The sequence below is a fragment of the Tursiops truncatus genome, chromosome X (genome assembly GCF_011762595.2).
Source record: "Tursiops truncatus isolate mTurTru1 chromosome X, mTurTru1.mat.Y, whole genome shotgun sequence".
NCBI classification, from domain to species: Eukaryota; Metazoa; Chordata; class Mammalia; order Artiodactyla; family Delphinidae; genus Tursiops; species Tursiops truncatus.
The window spans coordinates 88,172,441-88,188,723 of NC_047055.1; the positions used below are offsets into that span (position 1 = coordinate 88,172,441).

Genomic DNA, 16,283 nt, shown 5'->3' on the forward strand with positions numbered 1-16,283 from the left:
GCGCAGGCCTTAAGACTGGCACCTTCCACTTCTTTTTTTTTTTTAACCAAAATTATAATTATTATAATTGCGGGATTATCACACATAAATTCATTTATATTTACTGTAGAAGAAACTGCACATTTTCAAGACTGCTTTGAATTCAGCTAAATTTGGTAACAAAATGTTGTTACCTAAAATGAGTGTCAATATTCCTTTGATCTCAACTACAGAGTCAAGTAATCCCCTAGGGAAAACAGACTGAAGTTCAATGCTTACACATAAAAAATTCAGGGGATTTGGGCTTTGAAGAGTATGAGGTTTTTGTTGTCTTGACTAGTGCTTCTAGATTTTTAGTAAGACTTTTCCATTCTCTACTTTCTCTTTATGTTTGATATACAATCTAATGCTTGTGAGTATTTTCAAAGCTTTGGTAGTTTTAAATTTCTTGTAAATCTGATAATCAAACTTCATTTACATTGATTTCTTAGAAAAAAAATTCTATCCAGGTTCAAGCACAACAGTAAAAATGAGCTAGTAACAGTCTTTTTTGCCATAATATTGGACTTTGCATATTATTTTAAAATTATATAGCTTCCAAAAAGAATGGCACCCTTATTCCCTCCTTTGCTCCCAAAAGAAGTTAGCTAAACATCTAGATTTTCATAAATTGCAAAAAATGAGGCACAGAAGCTAATTATGCTTAAAAAACAGTATGTAAATAATTTATTTGGCTTATACCAACATTTTCATATTCTGGATCTGACAGTTTTGTGTAAGCAGTAAAGTTAGTGTTGTCTCCTCCTGATGAATGTAGAATTAAAAAAAATTTTTTTTAATGTCATTTATTTAAAAAAATGTCATCTATTAAGTAGACTAAAAATGAGAGGTAGGGTGGGAAGGAAAAGCAGGAGTTGAGGACACAAGTGTCTAGGCTGACTCTCAGTTTCCTTTTTGATAATTTTTAAAAAACACGGAATTCCTTCTCTACTTTGTGTTGCCTGAGAACCACTATGGTTTGGTAAAGTCTATAACAGTAATTACATTTAATCACCACGAGTACATTTGTTTTAAGCCTATAAATACTATGTTAGTAACACTAAACTATCTCCATTGGCTTATTTGTAAAAAGAAAAATATATATTTATATTCTTACAAGGTTAATACTGAGGGCTGAGGAAAGGGAATGAGAAGCAGTGTTTAATCACAGTTTCTCTGGACTCAATAACCAGACTGGGGTCTTGCTCAAGCCACCTGGTCAAGCATGTCTGAGGAAGAGTCATAGGAGGCAGAGATGATGAAATGGCCACTGCTGGAGTGGCACCTTCCACTTCTCATCGCTTAGAAAACTCACTCTTGGAGCCCAGAGCTGCCAGGTAAGAAGTCAGAGTATCCTGACCACGTGGATAGGTCCTAAGACTAAATGGGAATCTGGGTAGTACAGATCATAGCATCAACTACAGGGTTACAGTGGTGAATAAAAGCAGTAAGGTTCTGGGACTTACCTGGTGGCACAGCAGTTAAGACTCTGAGCCCCCAATGCAAGGGGCCTGGGCTCGATTCATGGTCAGGAAACTAGATCCCACATGCATGCCGCAAGTAAGAGTTCACATGCCACAACTAAGGAGCCACTGAGCTGCAACTAAAGGAGCCTGCAAGCCGCAACTAAGGAGCCCACCTGTCACAACTAAGGAGCCAACATGCCGCAACCAAGGAGCCCACCTGCCAGAACTAAGACCAGGCGCAACCAAAATAAATTAATAAATCGATAATCAGTAAGGTTCCTCTGAGACTGAACCAGGAAGAAAGAGAAAATATAAACAGACCAATCACAAGCACTGAAATTGAGACTGTGATTAAAAATCTTCCAACAAACAAAAGCCCAGGACCAGATGGATTCACAGGCGAATTCTATCAAACATTTAGAGAAGAGCTAACACCTATCCTTCTCAAATTCTTCCAAAATATAGCAGAGGGAGGAACACTCCCAAACTCATTCTACGAGGCCACCATCACCCTGATACTAAAACCAGACAAAGACGTCACAAAGAAAGAAAACTACAGGCCAATATCACTGATGAACAGAGATGCAAAAATCCTCAACAAAATACTAGAAAACAGAATCCAACAGCACATTAAAAGGATCATATATCATGGTCAAGTGGGGTTTATCCCAGGAATGCAAGGATTCTTCAATATACGCAAATCAATCAATGTGATACACCATATTAACAAATCAAAGGGTAAAAACCACATGATCACCTCAACAGATGCAGAAAAAGCTTTTGACAAAATTCAACACCCATTTATGATTAAAACCCTCCAGAAAGTAGGCATAGAGGGAGCTTTTGTCAACATAATAAAGGCAGTATATGATAAATCCACAGCCAACATCATCCTCGATGGTGAAAAACTGAAACTATTTCCACTAAGATCAGGAACAAGACAAGGTTGCCCACTCTCACCACTCTTATTCAACATAGTTTTGGAAGTTTTAGCCACAGCAATCAGAGAAGAAAAAGAAATAAAAGGAACCCAAATCAGAAAAGAAGAAGTAAAGCTGTTACTGTTTGCAGATGACATGATACTATACATAGAGAATCCTAAAGACTCTACCAGAAAACTACTAGAGCTAATCAATGAATGTGATAAAGTTGCAGGATACAAAATTAATGCACAGAAATCTCTCACATTCCTATACACTAATGATGAAAAATCTGAGAAAGAAATTAAGGAAACACTCCCATTTACCACTGCAACAAAAAGAATAAACCTACCTAAGGAGACAAAAGACCTGTATGCAGAAAACTATAAGACACGGATGAAAGAAATTAAAGATGACACAAACAGATGGAGAGATATGCCATGTTCTTAGACTGGAAGAATCAACACTGTGAAAATGACTATACCACCCAAAGCAATCTACAGATTCAATGCAATCCCTATCAAACTACCACTGGCATTTTTCACAGAACTAGAACAAAAAATTTCACAATTTTGTATGGAAACACAAAAGACCCCGAACAGCCAAAGCAATCCTGAGAAAGAAAAACAGAGCTAGAGGAATGAGGCTCCCAGACTTCAGACTATACTACAAAGCTACAGTAATCAAGACAGTATGGTACTGGCACAAAAACAGAAATATAGATCAATGGAACAGGATAGAAAGCCCAGAGATAAACCCACGCACATATGGTCACCTTATCTTTGATAAAGGAGGCAAGAATATACAATGGAGAAAAGACAGCCTCTTTAATAAGTGGTGCTGGGAAAACGGGACAGCTACAGGTAAAAGAATGAAATTCGAACACTCCCTAATACCATACACAAAAATAAACTCAAAATGGATTAAAGATCTAAATGTAAGGCCAGACACTATAAAACTCTTAAGAGGAAAACACAGGCAGAACACTCTATGACATAAATCACAGCAAGATCCTTTTTGACCCACCTCTTAGAGAAATGGAAATAAAAACAAAAATAAAGTGGGACCTAATGAAACTTTAAAGCTTTTGCACAGCAAAGGAAACCATAAACAAGATGAGAAGACAACCTTCAGAATGGGAGAAAATATGCAAATGAAGCAACTGACAAAGGATTAATCTCCAAAATATACAAGCAGCTCATGCAGCTCAATATCAAAAAAACAAACAACCCAATCCAAAAATGGGCAGAACACCTAAATAGACATTTCTCCAAAGAAGATAGACAGATTGCCAACAAACACATGAAAGGATGCTCAACATCACTAATCATTAGAGAAATGAAATAAAAACTCCAGTGAGGTGTCACCTCACACCGGTCAGAATGGCCATCATCAAAACATCTACAAACAATAAATGCTGGAGAGGGTGTGGAGAAAAGGGAACCCTCTTGCACTGCTGGTGGGAATGTAAATGGATACAGCCATTATGGAGAACTGTATGGAGGTTCCTTAAAAACTAGAACTGCCATATGACCCAGCAATCCCACTACTGGGCATATAACCTGAGAAAAACATAATTCATAAAGAGTCATGTACCACAATGTTCATTGCAGCTCTATTTACAATAGCCAATACATGGAAGCAACCTAAGTGTCCATCAACAGATGAATGGATAAAGAAGATGTGGCACATATATACAATGGCATATTATTCAGCCATAAAAAGAAATGAAATTGAGTTATTTGTAGTGAGGTGGATGGACCTAGAGTCTGTCATACAGAGTGAAGTAAGTCAGAAAGAGAAAAACAAATACCATATACTAACACATATATGGAATCTAAGAAAAGAAATATGGTTCTGAAGAATGTAGGGGCAGGACAGGAATAAAGACGCAGATGTTGAGAATGGACTTGAGCACACGGGAAGGGAGAAGGGTAAGTTGGGATGAAGTAAGAGAGTGGCATTGACATATATACACTACTAAATGTAAAACAGATAGCTAGTGGGAAGCAGCTGCATCGCACAGGGAAATCAGCTCGGTGCTTTGTGACCACCTAGAGGGGTGGGATAGGGAGGGTGGGAGGGAGACACAAGAGGGAGGGGGATATGGGGATATATGTATATGTATAGCTGATTCACTTTTTTATACAGCAGAGACTAACACACCAGTGTTAAAGCAATTATACTCCAATAAAAATGTTAAAAAAGAAATCAGTAAGGTTCTTGTGCTCATGTAGCTTTGAGTTCGTAATACCACTACCAAGGAGTAACACAGAAATGCTAATGTGTTCACCAAACCCTGTTTCTTTTTCCATCTAGGCACATAGCAAGACTGCATTCCCCAGTATCCTTTGCAGTTAGGTGGGCCATGTGAATGAGTTCTGGCTAATGGCATATGTGTGGATAATCTACTTCAAAGTCTAGGCCCCCCTCCAAATCTACCTGCATAACCCTCCATACTGCCTTTTCTTTTCCTGCAGACTGGATTTAGAAGTTTGGGGGTGGAAAAGGGAGTGGGAAAAGACCTGGCAGACAGAGGAGTCACTCATAAAAAGAGCCTGAGTCCCTGAATGCCTATGTCAGGCAGCGATGACTCACATCCCAAACCCACACTGGATGGAGACATGTGCAAAAAATAAAACCTTCATTGTGTTAAGATGCTGAGACTTTCGGAGATGTTTGTTATAGCAGTTGGCCTATCCTGACTAATACATACATAACGGTAAAAAATTATTTCCCAATATTTTCATGTATGTTTCCACTTAAGTAACTATTTTGTTGCATTAGATTCATTCTTAAATTTCTCTAACAGATTTATATTTTAGAATATTTTCTCCAGAGCTATCCATCAGTAGAAAATAACTAACCAATGAGGTTTTAATTTTACTAAAACTAACATGGAGGAGTCAACCCAAAATAATATATTAAAAGATTTTTGTTTTTACATTCTGATACTTTTCATATGCTATTGTGAACTGCTATAACACTCTTTATTAAAAATATTTAGCACAGGTTTCCCTGGTGGCACAGTGGTTAAGAAGCCACCTGCCAATGCAGGGGACATGGGTTTGAGCCCTGGTCCAGGAATATCCCACATGCCATGGAGCAACTAAGCCCGTGTGCCACAACTGCTGAGTCTGCACTCTAGAGCCCACGAGCAACTACTACGCTCATGCGCCACAACTACTGAAGTCCATACGCCTAGAGCCCATGCTCCGCAACAAGAGAAGCCACCACAATGAGAAGCCCGCGCACCGCAATGAAGAGTAGCCCCTGATTGCCTCAACTAGAGAAAACCCGTGTGCAGCAACAAAGACCCAATGCAGCCCAAAATAAAATAAATTTTAAAAAATTTATCACAAAATCAAGGAATGTCATCATGCTTTTAATGCACACTGACAATTTTTTAAATTTGGAAGGCAGGAAGAATTTTTAGAATTGAATAATTATTAGTGAACATTTATTTTTATATGAAGGTAATACACTATCGTTATTTTAAATCTAAAAGCAATCATTGCAAGGGTTTGCTATGAAACATTTACATTTGTTTAGATTTGGCAGTTATGTCAGAAGAAAATACTTTTATTTGTGGCTTTTGAGAATAAAGCTACATCTTTTAATTTCAAAAACTATCTAAGTATACTCTCAATAGTGTAAATAACCAAACTTTTACCAGGCACCTCCTTAACTTCTACAAAATTTGTAACCTATGAAAAAAACCCAACAAAGACATAAAAAAGAAACACTAACATAAAAAGTTGTAAAATTAACCAATAAAAAAGGAACATATATGGTATTTTCCCATATAGTGGGAAAAAGTAACGTATTTGGACAGAGTGAAGCATAAAGTAGAGAAATTAGCATCTCAGTTCAAAGTAGGAAAAACTTTTGAAAAGTCACCTTGGTATATTTGTGAAAAGGGACTTAAAAAGATGGAACTGGGATTTCTTGGTGATTCAAGAACTGTGTTTTCTTTCATAGCAGCCTGGTGGAACCAAGGTGGGTAAGGTTGGGATATAGTGTCCATTGCTTTCAAAACGGAAGCTGCTCAACAGATGGAGCTGGGATACATGGATATCCACAAGCAAAAGAATGAAGTTAGACCCCTAACATCTCATGCTGTACACAAAAATTAACTTAAATGGATCAAAGACCCAAATGTAAGAGTTTTATAAAACTACAGAATTCTTAGGAGAAAACATAGGTATAAAACTACATGATCTTGGTTTAGGCAATGATTTCTTAGATATGACACCAAAAGGACAAGCAACCAAAAGAAAAAAAATAGATAAACTGAACTTCATCAAAATTAAAAACTTTTGTGTCTCAAAGGACACCATCAATGAAGTGAAAAGACAACCCACAGAAAGGGAGAAATGATTTGCAAATCATATATCTGATAAAAAAACCTGTATCTAGGGACCTCCCTGGTGGTCCAGTGGTTAAGACTCCACACTCCCAATGCAGGGGGCCTGGGTTTGATCCCTGGTCAGGGAACTAGATCCCACATGCTGCCACTAAGAGCCTGCACACTGCAACTAAATGATCCCACATGCCACAGCTAAAGATCCTGAATGGGGCAACGAAAATCCCGTGTGCCTCAACTAAGATCCGGTGCAGCCAAATAAATATTTTTTAAAAACCCTAGACTACGTAAAGAACTTTTACAATTCAACAATAAAAAGACAAATAGCCAAATTTTTCTAATGGGCAAAAGATGTGAATAATTTCTCCAAAGAAGAAATATATATAGGAGGTATGCATCAAAGCACCAAGTAAAAATGGGATATTCTAGAACTGCTGGTCAGGGGACTTTGTCACCCTTTTCACTAAAGGGTTAGATTTTCAGCAGCCAAAGGCAGCCATTCCAAAGTGAATGTGATAGAACATAAAGAGGTGAACTGAGATGATTCACTTTGCAGTTTGAACAGTAGTGTTTCACAGAAAGGGAAAAAAGATCAACCTTGTATTTTTCTGACCACATAAAGGCTTCCTCTCTTTGTAATAAAGCAGAAAAGCTCTCTTCCAAAAAGAATATACAACTGACTAATAAGCACATGAAGAAAAGATGCTCAACATCATTAGCCATCAAGCAAATGCAAATCAAAACCACAATGAGATATACTTCATACCTACTAGGATGGCCACAATAAAAAATACAGACAATAACAAGTGTTGGCTAGGATGTGGAGAAAATGGAATCCTCATACAATGCTGGTAGGAATGTACAGTTGATCTTTGAACAAGACAGGGGTAATGGGCACTGACACTTCATGCAGTCAAAAATTCACACATAATTTACAGTTGGCCCTCCACATCTGTGGTTCTGGATCTGTGGATTCAACCACCCACAGACTGTGTAGTACTGTAGTATTTACTACTGAAAAAAAACCACGTATAAGTGGACCCGCACAGTTCAAACTCATGTGGTTCAAGGGTCAACTATAATATCTTTTGGTTGTTTGCTAATTTTCTTTCCTAATACCCACCTGCTTTCCTCTTTCCTTCCTTCATCCTATTCTCCTTACAATAGTAAACGTATATTGAAAACCTACTATTTGACGGTAAGGGTTCTGCTCTTGGGTAGCTTATAGTCACATTTGTTGTCTTTCTTCCTTTTCTCTTCTAATCACATACTGTTGTGCCTTCATGTGCCCACTACCACATTTTATTACCATCTATACACTCCTTTATTTGTGATGATTGTTTATATATTTAAACATATATTTATAATTACATACATGGATGATACTTTTATTAACATTATTGAGGTATAAATTACATATTAAGCTGCATATATTCAAAATGTACAAATTAACAAGTTCCAACACACATATAAATTTGTGCAACCAGAATTACAACCAAGATAATAAATATATCCATCACCTCTAAAAGTTTCCTTGTATCCTCCTGCTCCACTGGCCACTTCCAAAAAACCACTGATCTGCTGTCACTAAAGCAGGTAGTCCTCGCTTTGCACAGTGGTACTGTACTGTAAAAATGACTGTGCAAACTGAAACTGTGAAAAGCAACCTTAATAATCAATGGGGAAAACTGTGATTGTTCAGTGACCTTTAAAATTTTTGTCAAAGCATTTTACTCTCTTACTGTTGGCTATAACTATATAGGAAAATAAAAAATAGTAAAACCAATATGTATTTAATACACTATAATTTGAAACACTGAGAATTTAAACTCTTTTATCTCTTTGTAAAAACTTATCAAGAGTACAGTGCTTGACTCCTTCTTTTAATTACAAAATTTATGACACAGAGCAAGCACCTTTTCTATGTCTTGGCAAGTTGTCATACTGCTTTATGAACTTGGATCAGTTTCCAACATTTGTCCTTTGTGCTTTGACTGTTGAAAAAATTTCTGAGAGTTCCATTAATGTGCAGTTTTTTTCTGGCATCATTTTCTCTGGGGCATCTTCATTCTTTTCATCACAATCACTTTCTTTATGTCCATAAGTTTGCCTTCATTAAGTTCCTCTAGCTGCATATCTAGTTCCTCTCAAACTGCAACAGTGTATCCACATTCCCATGGTCAACTATTTATTCTATAACTACATTTAGTTTGATTCAAATTTCTCTTCCAGTATCATCACTTTTTATTTCTTTAAATGTTTGGAAGAATTTTCCAGTGAAAGCATCTGGGCCTGGAGGTATTTTTAGGGAGAGTTTTTAATTACAAATTCAATTTCATTAATAGTTATGGGGCTCTTCAAATGATTATTTCACACTGGGTAAGTTGTGGTAATTTGTTCAGGTAACCCTCAGGAAGGCAGGAAAAAGAAACGAGAGAAATAAAAAACAGAGAACACACACATACACACATAATAAAATAAAATGGCAGACTTAAGCCCTAACATATCAATAATTACATTAAGTGTAAATGGTCTAAACCCATTAAAAGTCAGAGGTTGGCAGAATGGATTAAAAAACATGATCCAAATATATGCTGTCTACCAAAAACACACTTAAAATATAAGCATATAAGTAGGTCAAAAGTAAAATAATGGAGAAAGATATACAGTGCAAACGTTACTCAAAAGAAAGCAAGAGTGACAACATTAATATCAGATTAAGTAGCCTTCATAGCAAAGAAAATTACCAGAGACGGGGAGGAATATTACATAATGAAGAAACGATCAGTCCACCAATAAAACATAGCAATAGTAAATGTATGTGCACCAAACAACAGGGCTGCAAAATATCTGAAACAAAAACTGATTGAACTGAAAGGAGAAAAACACAATTCCCCGATTATAGCTGGAGACTTCAACCTCTGTCAGTAAGTGATAGAACAGACAGAAAATCATCCAGGATATAGAAGAACTCAACACCATCAACTAACAGGACTGAACTGACATTTATAGAGTGTTCCACTCAGCAGCAGCAGCACAGGCATTGTTTTCAAGCACCCACAGAACATGTACCATGATAGACTGTATCTTGGGTCATAAAATAAACCTCAACAAATTGAAACAAATTGGAATTATACAGAGTGTTCTCTAATACAATGGAATCAAAACTAGAAATCAGTAATAGAGAGGTAAGAAAATATCCAAATAAAGTATAATAGAGAGATAAGAAAATATCCAAGTAAAGTAAAAACCACACTTTTAAATAAAAGAAGTCCCAAGGGAAAAAAAGAAGGTGAAAGAAGTCTCAAAGGAAAAAATACACTAAAGTGAATGAAATGAAAATACAACACACCAAAATGTGTGGGACATAGCTAAAGCAGTGATGAGAGGAAAATTTTTAACACTAAATGCTCATATTGGAAAGAAGAAATGTCTCAAATCAATAAGCTAAGCTCCCAATTCAAGAAACTATAAGAAGAAGAGCAAAATAAATCCAAAGCAACTAAAATAATTGAAGTAATAGAGAGAAGAGCAGAAATAAATTAAAAACAGAAAAGATAATGAAACAAAAAGATGGCCTTGTGAAATGGTCAGTAAAAATGACCAACCTATAGCAAGTAAAAAAGGAGATAAAAATTGCCAATATCAGGTATGAAAGGGGGGATACTATTGTTTCATTTGCTTTAAGTGTACTCATAATTGCTCACTGAACCATTTTTATGATGGCTGCTTTTAAGTCTTTGTTAGATAATTCTAATATCTGTCACCTTGGTACTGGCATCTACTGATTATCTTCAAGTTGAGATCTTCCTAGTTTTTGATATGAGTGATTTTTTTCACTGGAGATTGGACATTTTGGGGATTATGCTATGAGACTCTGGATCTTCTTTAAAACTTTTGTTTTGACTGGCTTCCTCTGACACTGCTCTGGATGGAGATCAGGTTGGGGGTGGATATCATCTCATCACTGCCAGGTGATTGTATATGTCCTGGTTCACCATTTGGCCTGTGTTGACATCCGGGGCAGGGACTCTTTGTTACTACTGGGTGAAGCTGAGAGTTCTGGCTTCCCATTAGGCCTCCACTGATACCTCCTTTGCTGGGATTGATAAGAGCACCTTACTCCCTATGTGGCCTCCACTGATACCATGGGGTGGGGGGAGCAGGTGTCCTCATTACCTCTAAGGAGTGGTGGAAGTCTCCTCTGATAGTATGATAGATGGGAGGGAGAGGGATGCATCATTAATGCTGGTTTAAGGTGGAAGTCTAGGCTCCCCAGTTACTGCAACAGTATATAAAAATACTGACAATAAGGACATGAAAATGCCTGACTCCTATGTTCATTCATGATGCTGTTGTGATTTCTAGGAGGATGGTGGCAATGATGATGAACTAGTAAGGGTCCATAAGTGTACTGGGCAAGACTGTGAAGTTTTCCTTAACAGAACATAGACAGTCTCTCTGTGGGTGGGACAGCCTGGGCTTGGGTTTTTAGAAGTGATTTGACAAGCATTTCTGGAATATGACTAAGACCTAAGAACCTGCTGCTAGGGGCTGAGAATTCAAGAATGTGGTCTCTGACCTTTAAGAACCTAATATGTACTAGAAATAGATAGCTATACAATGAGATGTACCATTTCTCATAGTAACCAGCAGGTCCTACCAGCCCCTTTATCTGATTCTATTCCTTCCCTTTCCTTCCTTCCCTCACTCGCTCAAACTTATACCAAGCATTTTATTTCATGCTGGCCTTTGTGCAAAGCACTGGGAACACAAAGACCAGTAAGAAAAAGTGGCTTCCAAAACCAGTCATTACTCTTGAGGAGCTAAACTTACTACTTCCTCTGTCAGAAAAGTCCTCTCCTACTTAAACTTTCTTCTCAGGTCTTTGCAAATGAAGGCTGTGTGCTTATGGTCAACCTAATTATTCCAGTTACCCCCTTTCATTTGGGTTTATGCATTTTACAAACTCTGTATGTTTTGGTGCTCTGTTTACAGATGCTATCACTATGAAGCCCCTATTAAAATGAAGCAACTTGTCATGCAACTTAATAGGGTTATTATGGGGTTATGTAATTAATGTTCTGCTTCTCTTCAAAGGCTAATTAATAAATGCTACTGATTATTGTGTCAGACTGGGAAATCTTGGTCTCCAAAACCTTATAATTTCAGACTGGACTTCAAACAGTTTTATCCTGTGAATAGGTACATATATTATCCCTAAATAAACGACCTTGACTTCAACTACTGACCTATCCTAGGCTGGTATAATCTGCCATTGGTCTGAGTGAATTGCTGAACATGGTATGTGACTTTGCATTATAAATGTTTAATTAGCCACTCAAAGTCTCTCCTCAAGCAGCACACAGATAACCATAAGAGCATTCATCCCGTAAATCAAAGATACAAGCATAAAAATACCTGAGGGAAGGCTGTGGAACAGCGTCTGGACTGGCTGGTACCTGGACTCCCTTTTCCCATTCTTCCTTCCATGTATCCGCAAAGAGGTAATAACTGTCAGGATTAATATGGTGAGAGTCTGGAAGTTTCATCGCACTAATAAGGTCCTTCCGGAATACCTGGGAAGACATTGCATACACCTTGAGAAGATCATCACTATGGAACTAACACCATTTAATGTTCTCCTTTTAAAAAGACCATCCCCACCCACTCTGCACTTCAACAAGAGAGACATCTCTTAACTTCGTAAATGGCCAGATCAACTTCTATTTGTAAAGAGTCTGAAGTATTGACAGGGAAGCCAGCTTGTTCTGGATTTAATAAAGAGTAAAGGGGTACTTCCTGAGTTATTTTTCTGGGCTCCTTGAATTTAAATCAACAATACAGGTTACTCTTAAAGAGTCTGCGTAAAACAAACAATCCTTAACTCTCTCAAATTAAGCAACAAGTATCCTATGATAACTTATAATCCAGAGGAATGGATAAAGATGTGGTACATATATACAATGGAATACTACTCAGCCATAAAAAGGAACGAAAGTGGGTCATTTGTAGAGATGTGGATGGACCTAGAGAGTGTCATACAGAGTGAAGTAAGTCAGAAAGAGAAAAGCAAATATCGTATAATAACGTACATATGTGGAATCTAGAAAAATGGTATAGATGATCTTATTGGGAGACTGGGATTGACACATATACATTATTGATACTACGTATATATAAAATGGACAACTGATGGGAAAATGCTGTATAACACAGGGAACTCACCTAGTGCCCTGTGGTAACCTAAATGGGAGGTAAGTCCAAAAGGGAAGGGATAACTGTATGTGTATGGCTGATTCATTTTGTGGTGCAGTGGAGGCTAATACAACATTGTAAAGCAACCATACTCCAATAAAAATTAATTTTAAAATAAATAAATAACTTATAATCGTTTATTTAGCTATCACCTAATTTTAAAATTTACTTAGACATAATTTTAGTCTTACAGAGAAGTTACAAAAATAGTACAGAGCTCCCATATACCCTTCACATAGTTCCCTCTAATGTTAACATCTCACATAACCAGAGTACAATTACCTAAACCAGGAAATTAACATTACTATAATACTATAATTAATCTACAAAACTTATTCAAATTTTACTAATTTTTCCCCTAATGTCCTTCTGTTCCAGGATTCAATCCAGGATCCCACACTGCAGCAGCTGTCATGTCTCCTTAGTATCCTCCAATTTGTGATAGTTTCTCAGTCTTTCCAGACCTCGACACTTCTGAAGAGTACTGGTCATATATTTTATAGAATGTCCCTACAATCTGGGTTTGTCTGATGTTTTCTCACCGAGGTTATTCAGTTTTGAGCAAAAATGCCATAGAAAGGTTGCTGTGACCCTCTTATCCCATTATATCAGGAATGTATGATCTCAATGTCTTATTAGTGGTGATGTTAAACTTTATCAGTTGGTTAAGGTAGTGTGTCTCGCTGGTTTTCTCAGCTGTTAGGTTACTATATTTTCCTTTGTAATTAATAAATATCTTAGAGGAGATACTCTGAAATCATAAAAACATCCTGTTTCTCCTCAAACTGTCATGGACTAATTTTAGCATCCACGAATAGATACCTTGCCTGTAACAGTTATTACTGTGGTATTCTAATGGTGATTTTCTATTTCCCTCAGTTCTACATTTATTAATTGGAATTCCTCTGTAAAAGAGACCTGCCCCTTCTCCCTTATTTATTATTTGTTTGTTTGTTCATTCGTTCGTTCATTCATTCATTCAATTATTTATTTATATCATTATAGACTCATGGATCTATTTTATTCTTTGGGTTACAATTCAGTATTATTGTTGTTTATTTTGATGCTTAAATTGTTCCACCTTTGGTCACTGGGAGCTCTTTCAGTTTGGCTTGCACCTGTGCTCTTTTGACACATCCCACCCCTTTTTGAGTATTTCCTTAACTTCCTGCATTACAACATACCCCAGGCGTGTTAATATCCTCCACCTGATTATAAAAGCTATTGATTTTTATATGTTAACTTCATATCCTGCCACCTTACTAAATTCTTTTATGGCCTGAGTTAGTTTTATCATTGACTTTCCTAAGGTTTTCTAAATATACTATTGCATCATCTGCAAACAGAATTTTGCATCATCTTTACTTGGTCTTATGTCTCTAATTGGTTTCTCTTGTTTAACTGCACTGACTAATACCTCTACTGATATTTGGAATAGTAATGGGGATAGTGGGCATATCTGTCTTCTCACTGAAATTAGTGGAAATGCCTCTAGTGTTTCCCCATGAAATAAGATACTAGGTTGAAGACTATGTCATATTTATGTTATAATGTTAAGAAAGTATCTTACAGTTCCTATTTTCTTGAATGTTTTATAATGCCTAAGTACTGAATTTTATTAAAGACTTCTTTAGCATATATGGAAATAATTATATAGTTCTCTCCTTAGATATATTAATATGCTATATGATAATATTAGATTTCTTAATACTGAAACTTGCATTTCTAGAATGAATATCTATTTGGTCATGATATATTATTTTCTTAATATGGTATTATATTCGTTTTCTAATATTATTTTTGTATCATTCTCATGAGTGATATTTATCTGCAGTTTTCTTTCTTTCCTTTTTTCTGGTATTGTCTTTGTCTTTTAGATTTAGGTATCAGCGTTTTGCATGCTTCATAAAGGGAATTAGGACATTTTCCTTGCGTTACAATGCTCTAGAATAATCTGAGAATTATTGGGACTATCTGGTCCCTATGAAACCATCTGGACTTGGTGCTTTTTAGTGGGGTAGTTCCTTATTAATTTTCTCTACCTTTTTGGAAATTGATCTCTTTAAGCTTTCTACCTCCAATGGGGTCAATTTTGGTAATCTGTATTTCCATGGTAAGTTATCTATCTTATCCAGGTTTTCAAATTTATTTGTACAGAGGCTTGCAAAGTATACACAGTTACAGCAACCTAAGTGTCCATCGACAGATGAATGGATAAAGATGTGGCACATATATACAATGGAATATTACTCAGCCATAAAAAGAAACGAAATTGAGTTATTTGTAGTGAGGTGGATGGACCTAGAGTCTGTCAAACAGAGTGAAGTAAGTCAGAAAGAGAAAAACAAATACCATATGCTAACACATATATCTGGACTCTAAAAAAAATGGTTCTGAAGAACCTAGGGGCAGGACGGGAATACAGGAATAAAGACGTAGATGTAGAGAATGGGCTTGAGGACATGGGGAGGGGGAAGGGTAAGCTGGGATGAAGTGAGAGAGTGGCATGGACTAATTTATACTATCAAATGTAAAATAGATAGCTAGTGGGAAGCAGCCACATAGCACAGGGAGATCAGCTTGGTGCTTTGTGACCACCTAGAGGGGTGGGATAGGGAGGGTGGGAGGGAGATGCAAGAGGGAGGAGATATGGGGATGTATGTATATGTATAGCTGATTTACTTTGTTATAAAGCAGAAACTAACACAGCACTGTAAAGCAATTATACTCCAATAAAGATGTTAAAAAAACATAATGGAAAAGAATATGAAAAAGAATGTATATATGTATAACTAAAGTCACTTTGCTGTACAGCAGAAATTAACATTGTAAATCAACTATACCTCAATAAAATAAAAAAAAATGCTTTTCCAGGAAGAAAAACAAAAACAGAAACAAAGTATAGACAGCTCCACTTTGCACAGCAGTGTGCACAGGGGTGAGGAGGACACAAATGATATGCTTACTGTGGCAGCCAAGAGGCTCCCAGTGCGAGCCTTAACCTTACCCCTGGCAAAGGATCCCTAGCTGTGTGGAAAGTTCAAAGGCCAGAGGTAGGGGATGATGATATGGGTACAGCTAAAACTTGGACTTACAGAGACAAAGAGATTCCCTATAGTCCATTTTCTGCACCTTAAGCACAGTTAGGTACTGACAATATGGGAATGAATACCCATCTAAAGTTTGATGTACAGTTATCCTCTGACTGAACGGGCTCCTGCGTGATTGACAGGCACAGAAATGTACTCACAAGCC

At 36.9% G+C, this 16,283-nt stretch overlaps 1 protein-coding gene across 7 annotated transcripts in view; it reads right to left on the reverse strand.

The window, feature by feature from the left end:
* JADE3 (jade family PHD finger 3) overlaps positions 1 to 16,283 on the reverse strand; it is a 151,441-nt gene that overhangs the window by 41,974 nt on the left and 93,184 nt on the right. For all 7 annotated transcript variants that reach the window (XM_033850087.2, XM_073798931.1, XM_033850085.2 and 4 more), the window contains one exon: positions 12,192 to 12,349. In XM_033850087.2, coding sequence (XP_033705978.1) covers positions 12,192 to 12,349 — 158 coding nt within the window. The remainder of the gene's footprint in view (positions 1 to 12,191; positions 12,350 to 16,283) is intronic.